Here is a 19,140-nt window from a genome sequence, read left to right as displayed (position 1 = left end):
TGGTGGGGTAATGGATTCTTTAAGAAAGGTCTCCAGAAGAGATGAATACAACATACTAGAACTTCTTTAAGAAGGAGCTGAAGCGTTAGGCATTCCTTGTGTTGTTTTTAAAGATATTTAAGGAATGCTGGTCTTGTAAACAATGGCTTTGAAAATACTGCGACCAGATATATTACTAGAGGATCTCTCGGAAAGGTCACCGAAACTACCGTTGTTCATAAAATCAGGGAAACGTTTTTAGAATTTATCTTGCTATGAGGACAAAAATGCTACCACTTTTCTTCCTTTTTTTTCCTGATTTTCACAACTAAACACCAGAAGATTTTCCCAAATAAATACGGACGTAAATGTTGATTTCAAGGGCAAACAACTTTCATAAACGTCTCCCTCTCAGACATTTCACCACCTTGGAGACGGGGCAGCACGTGAACTCTCGCCGGCCGCCCGCGACGGGCCCCTCCCGGGAGATGTCCCCGGCCCCGGAGGCGGGTGGGCAGGTGCAGGCGCAGCAGCACTCGGCGGCTTGGAGGAGCGATGAGATGGCAGTCTAGGACGGCTCCTCTCCGAACCAGAGGCCGACGGACGTGCTTTCCTTCCGGACTCCTCACTCGGCGGGGGCTGCAAATTATGGAAGACACGAACGACAATGTGGGGACAACTGCGCCGCTTTTCCTCCCTTTAAGGCCAGGCTTTTCCAACGAAGAGGAAACCGCTGGCGCTTCAGCAGCTCTTATTGGTATAATAAACGTACCAGCGACGTAAGGCATCAAATGTCCTCCCCAACTACACCGGCGTGCTAGTACTGTTCATTCACTCAACACACGTCCATCAAGCTTCTCCTATGTTTTAGGGCTTGAACTGCACAGCAGGGCGTAAGCGTAAGTCCGGGTTCCTTGCCTCCAAGAAAATGTTTCAGAGGCTATTTTCTGTCTTTGATCACCTGTCAACTGCAAAGCATTTATAGCTCTAGAACGTCCCTCAGCCTTCACCTCCTGTCCTAGCTTGTTTAAATGACAATGTTTCACACGCGGATAAATGGAAGCAGCAGGGGGAAATGAGGTATCTAGTCAAATAACCTTTAGCAAGTTTGAAGGCTGATCTTGCATTTCTAGGGTAAAGAGACTGGAGAGCATTACTGATGGTACCACAGTTAAACACTTTCAATCATAAATATCCATAAAGCTCCCCAGCCTCCTCAGGCTGCAAGCACTGCCTTCCAAAACACTCCGCCTTCTGGCCCTTCCAGTTACAGAGATTTGAGAGCCAGAATGATACGCCACCAAACATTCTTATCTGAAGACAAATTAAAACGATAACCTCCTTTGCCAATATCCTATTGTATTTACAAGTGGAGGCCTGAACTTTTTAGCTTCCATTCAGAAAGGGCAAAAGTCGGTGTTCCAGAGCAGGGACATCTGGCCAGGCCACTCTGAAAACACAGCTCTTAACTCCATTAACTCCATCCCTGGGACATCTAACCCTTGGAGGCACAAAACTTCCAGACAGACCAATGACAGTACTACAGAGAGGTGAACCTAGCCTGCCTCTAACCTCTCTTCTCTGCGTCTTGATTCTTCTCCGTTTCTCCCTTTTCTCTCTCTCTCTCAGCCTTTTTCTTTACCTCCTTAGGTTTATCCTGCTTTTTTAATCCTTTCCTTTTCCTTTTGAAACCACATTGTTTAAAGCCTACTCTGCTGTTTTATTATGTAGGGAACTCTAAATTCATGCTATATCAGCATGTGTTACGAAAACTATAAGATAAAAGGTGAAAATTTTTCAAGCTGCTAGTGAGAAATTAGCAACATATCCACATAAAAGTTACTAAATCTATAATATGTTTAATTATAAGGGTAATATCAAAATTGAAGTGAACTCACAATTGCCCCACCAGTATGTAAGATGTCAACATTTGGGGACTCTGGGTAAAAGAGTATATGGGACTTCTCTGTACTGCTTTAAAGTCTGAGTTCAAAACCAGAAAGTTAAAACACGCAAATAGTAAAATTAAAATTAAAGTTAAGAAAGTCATTGAGAGCTCGAACTACCAGAGCAATAAAAAGAATACAGAAGAAAGGACTTAAAACTTACATCAACACGGAAGTCTTCTAACCTCTTAAAGGAACAGAGGTACTCCTGAAGTTTTGGGTCAATAGATTGTGTCTTTGATTGAGAATATTTTAGATAAGCCCAAAATTTTTCTAATCCATACAGCTGACCTAATAACAAAGAAGAATAGACATGATAAATTATACAGAATTTCTAAAAAATGATTCCTATTGAATGTAATCCTACTGGCAATAAATAATTTATCTTCCAATATACACATTATCTAGATCTTGAGAATAACACATTTCAATGAATACAGGCAGCTAACATGTATTGAGGACTTGCTATGTAACAGGAACTATTTAAGTGGTTTATTACATATTAAAGCACATACAGCCCTGGAATATATGTGCTTTTGTATATACTACTGAGGAGTAAGTGAAACTAACGAAGCTGAGTAACTCGCCAAAGGTCGCAAAGCTACTAGGCGGTGGAAACGGGACTCAGATCGGGGCCAGAGCCTGTGCTGTGACCCACTGTGCTGCGCCCCCATTCCAGGCACACCTACTGCTGTGACAGAATTTTCAAGTAAAAGGACACCAATGAGTAGTCATGTCTGTCAAGTGAACCCTGACAAACTACCACTCCATAAAGGGAACATTTGGGAGCAGCTATTTTCCAACACCGCATAGGAAAGGTCGTCTTACTACACAGGGGGCCCCACCCTTCATCGAGCACCACAATAGTGGCCTGAAGGTCGTAAGTGGTCTGCCCTGAAGGGAAACGTTATACATTCCCTATTTACTGACAGGCTCAGGTTTACAATGAACACATACAATAAGCTGCTGTTTTGTTTTGTTTTGTTTTTACCAGATTCGTAGTCTTTTCTGGTTTCTTCTTGGAAATCCTTAAAAATTTCTTGTCTGAATTTTTTTTCCAGTCCATAACTATAAAACCTGAACAGACATTCTAATCCATACCTGTGAAAAAGAAATAAAAATGTTTATAATCGTTTTTGCTCTGACAACGCTCACATCGCATACTTAGCAGCACTGATCCGAGTGAACATGGCACGTGCTGTTTTGTTTCATCTTCACAGTGACCTTATGAGGGTGTGTACGGTAATTTTCCCCACTTTATAAAGAACCGAAAAGCTTTAGGGGGATTATAATTTGTCATGGTCACAATAAATTAATGGGCTAGGATTCAAAACCAGGTCTCATTACAAAGTCTTCTGGTGCTGAAACATTGCTATATTTCCTAAGACACAGCTAAGTCCAGTCTAGTCATGAACACGGAGGAAACAGACCCAAAATGATAAGAGGGTTAACGAGGTGTTAGAGACATACAGAGGAACAGAGAAGAGGAGCTCCCAATCTAGACTTGGGTAGGAATGGGATCAGAAAAGTATTAGAAAGTCCTGAAAACAAATGTTGTTTGCTTAAATAGCAAAATATGCTGAAATTAATTATAACAATATTGGGCTTTCAAACTTTTCTAAGTTCAATAGTAAGAAAACTATTTTAATTTGTGACCAAGTCAATACAACACTCATATATATTACATGCATACACAAAAGCATGTTTTTCAAACTCTTCTTAAATTTGTATGCATGTATGAATTATGAAACAATTTAACTATACCGTGTTCAGTGCTGTCTCGCTATATTTTCTACCGTATTTTTAAAAGCAAGTCAGAAGCACTAAATTGATTTCACAAACCACAGTGCGAATGAAAACGCCAAGATCAGAAATGGCCAACTTTGCCTTCTGTGTCCACGCTGGTGAGCTAGCTAACAGTAGCTGTTAAAGCTGCGGTAAGACTGACTATAAACCTGAATCCAAGGACAGTACTAAAACCGGTGGCACTGATCAGAGATGTCAGCAATAAGCAGAGGAGACGAAAACGGAGGTACAAATGCCATGTATCTGTCATTCCTTCTCAAGATAAAGATTCTACATGAAAATTAAGTGGGCTTTATTTTTATAAGTCAGTGCAAGTGTAATTTTTTCCAGAAAAATTTACTTGCAGCAAATTTTTTCCTCTTGAAGATCACAATATCCACTTAACAACCTATTCTTTTGAGATTTACAAGAGGACTCCATTTTTTAAAACTGGGAGGAGGGTAAATTTAGAAAATATGGAAAGGAAAATAATCCTTTTTCTTCTTTCCATCACTTCTCCTTTCTCCATTTACCCAGGAATAAATAGTTTGCATGAGTCCACTTTATGTTCCTTCTCACCTTCTTGATCCAGTCTTAATTCAGCCCTAGAGGCACTCTCAAAACGCCCCTTAACCCTTCTCGAAAAAGCAAGGTCCAACCTGGACAAACGGAACCCCTTGGCAAAGCACAGGGAGGAAGAGAACAGGCAGAGATAAGAATATGTACAGACATCTAGATTCTAGAGAGAGCTCGGGTCACTCAGAGGACATGCAGTTCAGTACCACTCTGCCTGGATGACTAAGGGCAGGAAAAAATGAGATTGGACAGGTAAGTGAGGACATATCATGAGAGACCTTCCTTTTTGTTGGCCCAAGCATGTATTAATGTGGGGGTGTACGTGAAAATACTGGGTTGGCCAAAAAGTCCATAACGTTTTTCTGTAAAATAAAGACATATTTCTCATTTTCACCAATAACTACTGATTTGGGTATTTTGAGTATGTCGGCTGTCTCCCGCTATTGGCTGCTAGTGTGTAGAAGTCAGGGGTGCTGCTAAACATCTTTCAGTGCATAAGACAGTCCCACAGCAAAGAGTTATTTGGCCAAAATGTCAATAGTAGCAAGACACTTCGTAAACCACTTCTGACACAGCACCTTCTGCAAACACGGCACAAATCTTTGTGTTTCAGTTGCGCTTTTACCTTTCTTGAAATAATAATGTATAATATGTGGAAAATGTTGCATATTTTCTTCCATTTTCAATATTAAAATGGCTGCGTAAAAATTCACTGATTTTGATAAGTTTTTTTTTTAACGCACGCTGGCATGACAGCTGTCACAGTGCAATCTAACAAAATTGTTTTGAATGAAGTTGAAGAGAACTAGAGCCATCATATGAAAAGCTGTCCTGGACTTTTTGGCCAACCCAATACAAGGGAAGTCTATAACCGTGGAGGCAAGAGAGAAAAATCTCTCCTTCGAATTTCACTTGGCCTTTATGTGAGCCCCTAAAATGGTCCCACATGATCCCACCTCCTGGTGTTCACAGCTTGCACATGCCCTCCCACACTGCACCAGGGTGGGTCTATGAACAATACAATATGGCAGAAGTGAGGGTATGTCACTGAAAGTATAGATTATGCAAGACACCAAGGCTGCCCTCTTGGAAGTTCTCCCTCTTGGGTAGCTCACTAGCTCTGAGTGAAGCCAGTGGTGAGGTGCCCTATGACAAGGCCTATCCGGTGAGGAACTGAAGCCTCCTGTCCACAGCCATGTGACTGAGGCTGAGGAGGACCCTCCAACCGAGTCAGGTCCTGAGACACCGCAGCCCCATCCAGCACCTTGACTGCAATTTCATGAGAGAACTGAGCAAGAACGACCCAGCTAAGCTGTCCCTGGAGTCATGACCCACAGACTAATAAATGGTGGTTGTTTTCAGCTTCCGAGTTAGGGGGGAATTTGGTTACGCAACAATAGAAAATTAGTACAGCGTTCCCCTCAGGTTATGTACTACTACTTTTCATAGTTCAAATCTGTGTTACTTTTCATTACTAGTTGTTATTTTTTAAAGCGTCTGGAAGTGTAAGAATACGAAAGAATTTCTGACCTGTAACTTTCTTTTGCATCTTCCCAAGCAAGTTGTCTGAACTCCTCGTACATGGTTTTGTTGAAGTGGTCTCTGAGGAAGAAGGACCAGAAACGAAAGAGGGTATTCATTTCTTGGGACCGGCCAACTCCCAAGCGCTTTCTCTCTGGAAAAATGTAAAATAAAACATTTTTAAATTAAAGATACTTATTAAAGTCAAAACAGCAGATATTTTACATCATTTAAAATAAAGAAAGATGAAGCATATTACAGGATTCCCTCACTTATCGCGGGCAGTAGGTTCTAGATGCCCCCGCGATAGGTGAAAATCCGCGAAGTAGAAACTTTACATTTATTTTAGTTTTTATATATATTTTAAGGCTTTATAAACCCTTCCCACACACTTATAAACCATTCCCAGTCCCTTATTAACCTTTTCCACACTTCTATAAACACTACTTATGTTCTTAAACATATTCTGCACTCTTAAACCTACATAACTTTAACAACATATGTATACAGTACTGCGAAGTCCCGCAAAGTCCCGCGATATAGCGAAAAATCCACGATAAATAAATATAATATTTTCACTTATCGTGGCCTCACTGTATTGCGGGATTTTAAAAAATATTATACTTAATAATTTATCGCGAATTTTTTGCTATATCACAGAATTTTGCGGTACTGTATACGTATGTTGTTAAAGTTACGTAGGTTTAAGAGTGTAGAATAAATGTAAGGTTTCTACTTAGCGGGGGGGTCTGGAACGTAATACCCGTGATAAGTGAGGGAATACTGTAATCTCCAAAATGTCTCTGGGTTTCTTCCAAATAAAAGAGAAATATTAACCCATTTTCTGGTTCACTGCTCAAAATTAAGCATTTGTCAATAGTAATAAGAATATAGTAGACTTTATTTCTTTATGTGTCTAAGCTACAAAATATATGAATAATATATATAAATACATTTAAATCGTCGGCAGCCGTCCGTCTCGAGAGACGATGGTGTAGCTTCTTAAGAGTCTATCTGCACCGCCGAGAATGGCTGTGCAGTCCGACTCGGGAGTGACACGGTATCTGTCTCCTCCCATGTTGAATCGACATCTTGCGATGACGCTGGAGTGTCCTCTCCAGTGAAGCTGAAGCTACAGAGCCTGGGCAGGGTGATATGAAGGGTCTGCTGTTGCCCATGCAGCAGACCCCCCCTCTCTTCGCAGCTGAAGGGTCCAAGGGAAAGACGGAGTCAATACAGCTTGGTTTCAGGTGCGCCACAGGAGTTGCCGGTGTTGACTACAACGTCAAACCGCCTTAGGGACTCCGGCTCCGGATTTTCTGTCGGGGTTTACTCCCTTAGCCTTTCCCCTGAAGAGGTATGCCGCAAGGCAGCGGAGGTTTTTTGGAATCAGAGTTTTCCTTCTCTGATGTGCCCTGACTGGAAGATCGAACCAGCGACACTTGGCTCGCAGGCCGACGCTCAATCCACTGAGCCAAACCAGCCAGTCATAGGAGAAATAGTGACAGAAAATTTTCCCAATCTGATGAGAGAAAAAGTTATGCAAGTCCAGGAAGCACAGAGAGTTCCAATAAAGAGGAACCCCCAAAAACTCACTCCAAGGCACATCATAGTTAAAATGGCAACATTCCAAGACAAAGAGAGAATCCTAACAGCAGCAAGAGAAAAACAGCAAATAACTTACAAGGGAGCTCCGATAAGGCTATCGACCGATTTCTCAACAGAAACACTACAAGCCAGAAGGGAATGGTCAAAAATATTTCAAGCAATGAAAAACAGAGGCCGAGAGCTAGTCTGGATTTACAACGTAATTTTGGAGAAATCATCTGGAATAACCAACCGAACACCAGCTGGAGAGAAGTCTTATTACCACGGAGAGACAAAAAAGGCCGCTACATCACAACGTGACCGGTAGGGAGTGCAGAGACGCAGAAGGGGCTGGCTGGCGTCACACGAGTGGCAGCTGAAGGGACTGAGAAACAGTTCAGCAGCCGGGGATTCCCCCTGAGAAGGGCAGGGTCTAAACCCCCAGCTGAACTTCCCAGCCTACAGCAACAGAGTGGAAAGTAAAATAGTATCCAGCTGAGAAAAGCGAAAAGCCACAGGGTTTCTTGCTAGCCGGAGAGAAACAGCTGGAGAAAAAGAGCTCTTAAGCGGATCACATACAAAAATATTTTGGCCCCCACTTACTTTAAATACATCAGTAATTATAAGTGTAACAAATAAAAGACTATCTTAACCTGATATTAAATGTCACAATTTGAATTTTTTAGAATTATATTTTAATTTTAAATACAGCTATGTAAAAGACAAGCATTCTTACCACTTAGGCACCTTCGACGATACTTGTAGTACACTTGCCGGGTAAAGCCATTTTCCTTCAGGAGTTCATGAGAAGGGTGTTGGAACTTGGGAAATGAACTTGGGGCACATCCACAATTTCCTCCTAGTTGTGCACCTTCTGAAGGCGAAGCATTTGAACTGCTGTTTGAGGAGGGGGAAATAGCCTTTAAACTAAAATATCAAGAACCAAATGTTTAAACCGCTTTGTACTATTTGTTCATTACTGAAAATATAAGCAACAAAAGACATTAGTACCCAAAACTCTCCTAAACTAATGACATACAGATCTATATATGAATTACTATTTATGTTCATCTTAATAAACTATTCCACCAAAGACAGAACTTTCATACAGCAGGTTTTCAAAAAAAAAATGTGTCAAAGGATGAATAAAAGTTGAACCTGCCTATGGTGCACTTAATCTCCAAACTGCAGGGAAAAAAAAAAATCTTTTTCCTTGTGGTTAATTAATATTTTACATGTAAATTTCCAAGGCTAATATCACTTCTCTAACTAAGCAAAACCAACTGAAATTTAGGAGTCTCTCAGTAAAGAACAAGCCTGCTTTGAAATGTCTCTATAAGATTAGGAGCCATGTAAATCAAATAAACCAGGGAAAAATTCGAGTTAAGTTATAGAATAAGTTCTATACGCAACATCATTTGTTCACACAAGGTTACAAAACTGCCTCGACGTGGAGAAAGTCATTTTATTAACCTGGTCATTTATCGAGTACCACCTATGCTAGGCACTGAGGTTCTACCATCCCTGTCTGAAGACAACATATACAAAAATGTATATAGTGCCTGCAGAAAACATTTAGCACAGTCCCTTGGGCATTACTGAAAAGAATACAGAAGCATTAGTTAGCATTAACTAAGTTCACCACAATGAGTGTACCGTTACTGACACACATCACAAAGAGCCAGAAAAAAAGACCTTTTAAAAGAAAGGGCTGTGAGAGATAAGGTAAAGCAGAGATAAAGAATTCCTGCCATACGACAGAAGGCAAAGTCATCTACTGAAAAATATGAAGCGCAGATAGGCTCAGGAAGTCCCCCTCCTGTGAGGAAGTCAATTAGAGGTTAGTGAAAAAACTACAGATAGCACAGTATCAGAAGTGAGGAACCCCTCTGACGAGCTTATCAGCACACCGGACAGGACAGAGCTGGGGAAAGAACCAGTAAACTGGACTACAGCTCAATCCAATTTATCAGAAAAAGGATCAGATCACCCAAGAGCATTTACTTCTCTTTCTTCGGTTTCCTTTTAATATTTTCATTAATTTGCTAACAAATTAATCTTTAAGTATTTCTAAATATATAATTAGTAATGGTTTTCAACAAAATGAAAAGTCAAGAACAAAGCACTGTTTGACAAGTGTAGTACCTGACAGAGGGTGCTCTTGGCCTGTGGTCTCTGGAATCCATCACCCAACTGACATGGCACTCCAGAGGGAGATCTGTACTATGTCTTGTTTTTCTCTTTCTTGGACTCTAAAGAAAGTCAAACATTGCAATTACTTTCAGCAGTGTGAACTTCGTAAGTCAATTAAAACCCTCTGACTGTAAACCAACTCAAACACTGCCATACTGTGGATGACACATTATGAAATCATATGAAGTCACAAACCTTAAACATATCATACACAAGTTACAAAACATAACAAACAAGGCCCTTGGTGAGGGTTATAGAAACTACAACTGGGACTTCTGGTCAAGAGGTACAAGTACTCTCTGCCTCTTCACACAACCAAAAGAAGGATCACAACTAACCTCAAAACAAAAACACCCAGCACTGCCAGAAAATCAGACTGGATGGAAGTCCAACAACCAGGGATTTAATGAAGCCACGTTCATCCAGACAGGCAGGAGGGGCAGAGACGGGGAGCTGGGGCGGAGAGGACGCGGCGTGGTGGGGGCGAGGCACTGATGGTCAGTGGGATGGGTGGTCCCACATACACGTGTGGTGGATAAAAACTGGGAGGGACACCTGGGGAGCAGGTGATCCCAGCCCCAGGCCAGACCACGCAGCCCAGGGTTCCCGCACCAGGAAAGTAAGCCTCATAATGTCTGCCTATAAAAACCAGTGGGGGTTGGGGCAGCAGAAGACTCTGCCTGTTTCTCAGGAGAGTCCATTTAAAGGACCTGGAAAATCCTACAATGTTCACAAACACATCCACTTTGGGAACCACCACCAGGGCAATAGTTAGAGGGGCACCAGTCCCATATGGGAAATGGGTGAAGTGACTGGAAATGGCGCGAGTACCAAGCAAGCCTCCAGCAGCCAGACAGCAGCACTGTCCCCTCTCTGGCCCCTCCTCCACAAACAGAGTCACAAAATGGTGAAGCAGGTGGCTCCACCCCAGCAGTCACCTAAGGCTCTGCCCTATACATGTAACAAGTGCACCTAGACAGGGAGTAAAAGCGGCTCTACCTAATACACAGAAACAGACACAGGGAGGCTGACAAATTGAGGAGAAAATAAAATATGGCCCAAATGAAAGAACAGAACAAACCCCCAGAAAAAGAACTAAATGAAATGGGGATAGCCAACCTGCCAGATACAGAGTTCAAAACACTGGTGATAAGGATGCTCAGAGAACTCACTGAGTACGGCAAAAGCATAAGGGAAGAAATGAAGGCTACATGAAGTAAAATTTTAAAAAAAATCCACAGGAAACCAACAGTGAAGGGAAGGAAGCTGGGGTTCAAATCAATGATTTGGAACATAAGGAAGAAATAAAGTCAACCAGAACAGAATGAAGAAACAAGAATTCAAAAAAATGAGGAGAGTTAAGAAGACTCTGGGACATCTCCAAGAGTACCAACATCCAAATCACAGGGGTGCCAGAAGGAGAAGAGGAGCAAGAAATTGAAAATTTATTTGAAAAAATAAAAAACGAAAAAGTTCCCTAATTTGGCAAAGGAAAAAACAAGTACAGGAAGCACAGGGAGTCCCAAACAAGTTGGACCCGAAGAGGACCACACCAAGACACATCATAATTAACTGCAAGAGCAAAGCAGAGAGTTACCTACAAAGGAGTTCCCATAAGACTATGAGGTGATATCTCAAAAGAAACTCTGCAGGCAAGAAGGGACTGGCAAGAAGTATTCAAAGTGATGAAAAGCAAGGACCTACAGCCAAGATAACTCTATCCAGAAGGCTATCATTTGGAATGGAAGGGCAGATTAAGTGCTTCCCAGACAAGGTAAAGCTAAAGGAGTTCATCATCACCAAACCCTTATTATATGAAATGTTAAAGGGACTTATTTAAGAAAAAGAAGACCAAACCTATGAACATTAAAATGACAACAAAGTCACAACTGTCAACAACTGAATCTAAAAAATAAAAAGAATAAAAATAACTAAGCAAACAACCAGAATAGGAACAGAATCATAGGAATGGAGATCATTTGGTGGGTTATCAGTGGGGAGCGGGTAGGGGGAGAAACGGAAAAAATGTGCAGGAATTAAGAACATAATTGGTAGGAACAAAATAGGGAGATACCAAGAATAGTATAGGAAATGGAGAAGACAAAGAACATATATGCATGACCCATGGAAAAGAACAAAGTGGGGGGATTGCTGGAGTGGAGGGGGGTACCTGGCAGAGTGGGGCAAAGAGGGAAGAACTGGGACAACTGTAACAGCATAATCAATAAAATATACTTAAAAAAAAGAAAATACAACAATATAATTCTTCATTACACCTTCTGATGATCTTTAGTTACTCTATCTAACTGTAAAGAAGTCACTCCTTAACCTCAGAAAACATCACTATGGTAAAATACCATTTTAAAACAAATTCTATCTGAAATATAGATTTTTGGATGTGATAGAAACTAAAAAGCCTCATTTCTAAAGTTAAAAAAATACAAAGTACAGACTTTATATTCCTGGTTGTTTTGTGTACCTTTATATCAATGGCTTTTGGTTCTTTAACAACAGGATAAAATCTTGGTATTTTGTTTGGATCTTGTAACCTGGGTGTTCGAGGTATTTTGGATGTCCTTGCAGGATAAATTCTAGGCGATTCTGGAACTGCTGTTGGCAGTGAACAGGCCGTTGCTGCTGAAGCTATTTCTGAAACAACAAAGAGCTTCTGAGCTAATTCGTCAGTCAAATCTGCAAAAGTAAAAAGTTATTAAAAGTATTTAGATTCCAGGATATTATTTTACTTTGAGAAAAAGGATAATTCTTAAATTCTCTACTTTCAAAGGATTTCTTCATTAGAAACATTTCAAATATATAAAAATAAAAAATAAAAACACTTGTCTACACATTACCTAGCTTTTCTAGATTTTACTTTTGCTGTTTCTTTTTTTCATTGAAAGAAAAATAGCCTGGAGCACACTGCCTAAGCTTCCCTAATCACATTTTGCTTTTCCTCCTCAGAGATAACTAGGGTCTTAAATTTGAGATTTTTATCTATTATGATACATGGAGCAACATTATTTTGCATAATTAATTTTATATAACTGACATCATTTTGAAAGCTTTTCAGTCAATATTTTGCTTGTGACTTGAATATTCAAGTTCTATTTGCATAGCTTTGGGTTTATTCATATCACTGCAGAGTATTATGCTGTGATACAAATACATTAAAATACATCCATTCTCCTGAAGATCCACATTTATGTTAATTCCAAATTTCTGGTACAATGAACACTTCTACCATAAAGACTGTTGAATATGTCTCCCGGTACAAGTGTGAGCATTTCTCGAGTGTGTATGTCCGAAATGGAAAGGCTGAGACAAACGGCAAATGCATCTTCTGACACAATGAATGCCAACCGCAAGCCGCTTTCTCCTGAGTCTTTACCAATTTATAAGCCCACCAGCAGCATGTCAAAGTCCCAGAGATTTCACATCCTGGTCAAGACTGGGTTTTGTTCAGACTTCTAAATACTTTTCCATCTCATGAGATTTAAATATCTGTATTTCCTCGGCCATTAGGGAAGTTGAGCATATTTTCATATGAATAGTCATCGTTCAAATTTCCCCTTTCGAGAGCTTGCCATTCATAACCTTTGACTATTTTTCTATTGGGTTGATTCACTAATTAGTTTGTGAAAAATCTCGTGGTAAGAAATCCTATGTAAGATACGAAGTAAGCAAGCATATAAATTAAGCAGTAGTGTCAAAAATGTAGGCTCCCTTCCTATATGATTTTTCTTCAGACTTAACAACTTGTTTAGATTCACACAATAACCTTTTGTTCATTCATTCAACAAATATTGAGGGTCCACTATATGCCAAGCACTATTTCAGACACAAGTTTATAAACTCAAAAGTGAACTTACCCACTCTATTACCTATTCTCCCTCTCCTGCTATCTCCCCTCTAATCCACTTTTCTTACTGTTACCAGAATGATTATTCTGAGAAGCAAATTAGGTCATTTTGTATGTCTACCTAAAATCTTTGTTGTTCTTTTGCCTCTTGTTGAAGTCTAGGCTCTTTACCATGAGGTATAAGACATTCCTCATTTTGCCACTTATGCATTGTATCCATTTCTTGTTTGAGTTATTAAATTGAAATTTATTTCCTTACATATCATCCCATTACATGCTAAGGCCAAGTCCCAGTACCTTCCTGAAAGCAAGGGCCACAATCTTAGGTTAGTACACTAGTGCCTATAATAGCATTTAGAAAAAAAATATGTCCCCACCAAACAACTGATCAGCTTATCTGAATTGTGCTAACCCTTGTACAAAAAAAAAAAAATCTCAACAACAAAAATATGATCCTATACTAAAATATATGTAAAATCCAGTGCCTTTGCCAAAGATCTAAGAGCAATAACAGTCTAGACACAATAAGGTTCCTAGCAACCAGACTATGGTCTCTAAATTCCATTTCACACTCATTTGGTCTTCCTAAAGGAACTAAGTCTGGAACACAAAGTATAACATGAGCATGGGAAATCTTGAGCCAGACAACAATGGTGTTAATAAAGAAAATACTAGCTTAGTTCATGAGGACAAAACAGAAAACTTCAGGGGATCCCACCAGTAAAATGAAGGATCTGACCCCGGAAAATAATGACTGAAATGAATTAAACTTATCAAATAAATAAGTTCCATAAGTCATAATGGCATTTTAAACCTTAATCATATTTGTAGGTTGCTGAGGCACTAACTTGTTATTCTGAAAATTGGTAAACTAAATAAAAATAAGGATTATCCTTCCTTTCCTGTAAAAATTGAACATCAGGGTAATTACACATAAAAAAACTGATATAAGAATATTCTTTAGAGATCCAAGATGGCGGAGGAGTAAGTTGAAGCTACACTAACCTCCTCCCAGGACCAGTCTGGATTTACAACTTAATTTTGGAGAAATTATCTGGAATAACCAATGGAACACTAGCTGGAAAGAAGTCTTATAACCACGGAGAGACAGAAAAGGCCGCTACATCACAACGTGACTGGTAGGGAGTGCGGAGACGCGGAAGGGCTGGCTGGGCTCACACGGGTGTGGCAGCTGAAGGAACTGAGAAACAGCTCAGCAGCCGGGGATTCCCCCTGAGAAAGGCAGGGTCTAAACCCCCAGCTGGGCTCCCCAGCCTACAGCAACAGAGTGGAAAATAAAATAGTATCAGCTGTGAAAAGCGAAAAGCCACAGGGTTTCTTGCTAGCCGGAGAGAAACAGCAGGAGAAAAAGAGCTCTTAAGTGGATCACATACGAAAATATTTTGGCCCCCACTTACCCTGGGTTCAAGCAGAGGGAAGGCAGAGAGGACTGGAGACACTTGGGGAGAGTTTGGTGTGGTGGCTTTGAGGGGAGAACTGGAGGAGCAGCCGACTGGGTCCCAGTGCTGACTCAGCCCCAGTACTGCGGGTAGACCATTCCCCTCCAAGTGGCGTCAGCCTGAGGGGAAGCAAAAGCCCTGCCTACAGGAGTTAAGCTGCCACACCCACAGTCCTTAAGCCTGACAGCTAATCACAGATTGAATAGATTAACAACTATAGGAGTCAGACAAAGGCAGTAGATCCCTGGAAGTCTCCAACAGGCTGCCTAGGGCCAGAATGGTACATGATCTGACGCCACCAGAGGCAGATCCAGGAAGTGCAGATCATTCTAAGAAGCACCAACAAACAATAGGAGTCAAAAAAATGGGGAGACAGAGAAACAACCTCCCATCAAAAGGAAAGGTAGAATCCCCAGAAAGAGTGCTAAATGAAATAGAGGGAAGCGAACTATCAGATATGGAATTCAAAACATGGATTATGGAGAAGCTGAATGAGCTCAGCGGAAACTACAAAGAACTCCAGAAAAACTACAAGGAACTCACAGAAAATTATGTGAGCATGAAAAAGGACATAGAACTTATCAATAAGAGCCAGGAGGAAATGAAGAATACGATCTCTGAATTGAAGAACACAGTAGAAGGAATTAAAAGCAGGTTAGAGGAAGCAGAAGATCGGATCAGCGAGCTGGAGGACAACCTACACAAAAACTCCCAGACAGTGCAACAAAATGAAAAAAGACTGAACAGGACTGAAGAGGTTCTAAGACAGCTGCAGGACAACATGAAACGTAACAATATCCGTATCATTGGAATTCCAGAAGGAGAAGAAGAAGAACAAGGGATAGAAAACCTCTTTGAAAAACTAATGACAGAAAACTTCCCTCACATGAGGAGAGAAAGAGTCACGCAAGTCCAGGAAGCACAGAGGGTCCCAATGAAGATGAACCCCAACAGGCCCAGCTCAAGACACATCATAATTAAAATGGCAACAAAGACAAAGAGAGAATCCTAAAAGCAGCAAGAGAGAAACAACGAATAACATACAAGGGAGCTCCAATAAGGCTATCATCAGATTTCTCAGCAGAAACACTACAAGCCAGAAGGGAATGGCAAAAAATATTCCAAGCAATGAAAAACAAAGGCCTACAACCAAGAATACTATACCCAGCAAAGCTCTCATTCAAAATGGAGGGTGAAATAAGGAGCTTCCAAGACAAAAGAAGGCTAAAAGAATACATCTCCACCAAACCAGCAATGCAAGAGATGCTAAAGGGTCTGCTCTAAGAAGATAAAGAAACAGAGAGAAACAGAGAAGAACACGAGTACAAAGGGGAAAAATGACAATGAATAAGTACTTATCGGAGTAACCTTAAATGTAAATGGATTAAACGCTCCAATTAAAAGACATAGGGTAGCTGAATGGATTAGAAAGAATGACCCACATATATGCTGTCTACAAGAGACCCACCTTAGAACAAAAGATCTACACAGACTGAAAGTGAAGGGATGGAAAAAAGTATTTCAAGCAAACGGGCATGAAAAAAAAGCCGGGGTAGCAATACTTATATCAGACAAAACAGATTTCACAGCAAAGTCCATAAAAAGAGACAAAGAAGGGCATTTCATAATACTTAAGGGAAAAATCCATCAAGAAGATATAACCCTTATAAATATATATGCACCCAACTTAGGAGCACCCAAATATATAAGGAAACTTTTGAAAGACTCCAAGAAAGATATAGACAACAACACACTCATAGTAGGGGACTTTAACACCCCATTGTCAACAATGGACAGATCTTCGAAGCAAAGAAACACCAAAGATATTGAGGCACTGAATAACACTCTAGATCAAATGGACTTAGTCGATATATATAGAAGTTTTCACCCCAAAGAAGCAAAATATACATACTTCTCAAGTGCACATGGAACATTTTCAAAGATACACCACATGGTAGGACACAAAACAAGCCTTAACAAATTCAAGAAAATTGAAATTATATCAAGCATCTTCTCAGATCACAATGGCTTAAAATTGGAAATCAACCTCAAGGAAAAAACTCAAAAACATTCAAACTCATGGAGAATGAATAACATGCTATTAAATAATGAATGGGTTAACAATGACATCAAGGAAGAAATCAAAAAGTTTCTGGAAACTAATGATAATGAACACACAACAACCCAAAACCTATGGGATACAGTGAAAGCAGTCCTGAGAGGAAAGTTTATACCAATACAGGCCTACCTAAAAAAGCTAGAAGAATATCTAATAAAAAATTTAACCCTACAGCTACAAGAACTAGAGGAAGAACAACAAGCAAAGCCCAGATCAAGTAGAAGGAAGGAAATCATCAAGATCAGAGCAGAATTAAATGACATAGAGTCTAAACTAACAATTCAAAAGATCAACAAAAGTAGGAGCTGGTTCTTTGAAAAAATAAACAAAATTGACAAGCCTTTAACCAGGCTCATCAAGAAAAAAAGAGAGAGGACCCAAATAAATAAAATCAGAAATGAAAGAGGAGAAATCACAACTGATACCACAGAAATACAAAGGATTACAAGAAATTATTACGAACAACTGTATGGCAAGAAATTTGACAACCTAGAGGAAATGGACAAATTCCTGGAAACCTATAGTCTTCCCAAACTGAATCGAGAAGAAGCAGAAAGTCTGAATAGACCAATAACAGCTAGTGAAATTGAAGCAGTAATAAAAAAAACTCCCAACACACAAAAGCCCTGGACCGGATGGCTTCACAAGTGAATTCTACAAAACATTTAGGAAAGAACTAACTCCTATCCTTCTCAGACTATTCCAAAAGATACAAGAAGAGGGAAGACTGCCAAACTCATTCTATGAAGCCAGTATAACCCTAATTCCAAAACCAGGTCAAGACACAACAAAGAAAGAAAACTACAGGCCAATATCGCTGATGAACATAGATGCTAAAATCCTCAACAAAATATTGGCAAACCGGATCCAGCAACACATTAGAAAGATCATACACCACGATCAAGTAGGATTCATCCCAGGGATGCAAGGATGGTTTAACATTCGCAAATCAATAAACGTAATACACCACATAAACAAAATGAAAGACAAAAACCACATGATAATATCAATAGATGCAGGAAAAGCATTTGATAAAGTACAACACCCATTTATGATAAAAACTCTCAGCAAAATGGGAATAGAGGGAGCATACTTGAACATAATAAAGGCCATATATGAGAAACCTGAAGCCAACATCATACTCAATGGGCAAAAACTGAGAGCATTCCCCCTGAGATCAGGAACAAGGCAAGGATGTCCGCTCTCTCCACTCCTATTCAACATAGTCTTGGAAGTTCTAGCCACCGCAATCAGATAAGAAAGAGAAATAAAAGGCATCCAAATTGGAAAAGAGGAAGTAAAACGGTCATTATTTGCAGATGACATGATAGTGTACATAGAAAACCCTATAGACTCCACAAAAAAACTACTCGACCTAATAAGTGAATTCGGCAAAATAGCAGGATACAAAGTCAATATTAAGAAATCAAAGGCATTTTTATACACCAACAATAAAAATTCAGAGATAGAAACTGAAAGAAAAATTCAATTTACCATAGCAACAAGAAAAATAAAATACCTAGGAATAAACTTAACCAAGGAGGTAAAAGACCTGTACTCAGAAAACTACATAACACTGAAGAAAGAAATTAAAGAAGATACAAATAAATGGAAGCATATACCATGCTCATGGATGGGAAGAATCAACATCATTAAAATGTCCATACTACCCAAAGCAATTTATAGATTCAATGCAATCCCTATTAAAATACCAGCAACATATTTCACAGACCTAGAACAAATACTTCAAAAATTTATATGGAACCAAAAAAGAGCCCGAATAGCCACAACAATTTTGAGGAAGAACACAGTAGGAGGAATCACAATACCTGATATCAAACTATACTACAAGGCCACAGTAATCAAAACAGTCTGGTACTGGCATAAAAACAGACATATAGATCAATGGAACAGAATAGAGAGCCCAGAAATAAACCCAGGTTCATATGGTCAACTAATATTTGACAAAGGGGGAAAGAACATCAAATGGAGTGAAAAGAGCCTCTTCAACAAATGTTGTTGGGAGAACTGGACAGGGACATGCAAAAAAATGAAACTAGACCACCAACTTACACCATACACCAGAATAAACTCAAAATGGATCAAAGACTTAAA

The 19,140-nt window shown here is 39.9% G+C and overlaps 1 protein-coding gene across 1 annotated transcript in view; it reads right to left on the bottom strand.

The window, feature by feature from the left end:
• Window positions 1-399: 399 nt before the first annotated feature.
• LARP1B (La ribonucleoprotein 1B) overlaps window positions 400-19,140 on the bottom strand; it is a 73,911-nt gene continuing 55,170 nt past the window's right edge. Inside the window, exons 13-19 of the mRNA XM_090289045.1 lie at window positions 12,067-12,278; window positions 9,540-9,646; window positions 8,131-8,291; window positions 5,817-5,961; window positions 2,917-3,026; window positions 2,089-2,216; window positions 400-618 (exon numbers count right to left, since the gene is read on the bottom strand). Coding sequence (XP_090145171.1) covers window positions 400-618; window positions 2,089-2,216; window positions 2,917-3,026; window positions 5,817-5,961; window positions 8,131-8,291; window positions 9,540-9,646; window positions 12,067-12,278 — 1,082 coding nt within the window. The remainder of the gene's footprint in view (window positions 619-2,088; window positions 2,217-2,916; window positions 3,027-5,816; window positions 5,962-8,130; window positions 8,292-9,539; window positions 9,647-12,066; window positions 12,279-19,140) is intronic.

Source organism: Furipterus horrens, unplaced genomic scaffold (assembly GCF_987537825.1).
Source record: "Furipterus horrens unplaced genomic scaffold, mFurHor1.1.pri manual_scaffold_10, whole genome shotgun sequence".
In the NCBI taxonomy this organism is placed as follows: domain Eukaryota; kingdom Metazoa; phylum Chordata; class Mammalia; order Chiroptera; family Furipteridae; genus Furipterus; species Furipterus horrens.
The sequence above is the reverse complement of the archived record's forward strand: the minus strand, read 5'-3'. Positions and strand labels throughout refer to the sequence as shown.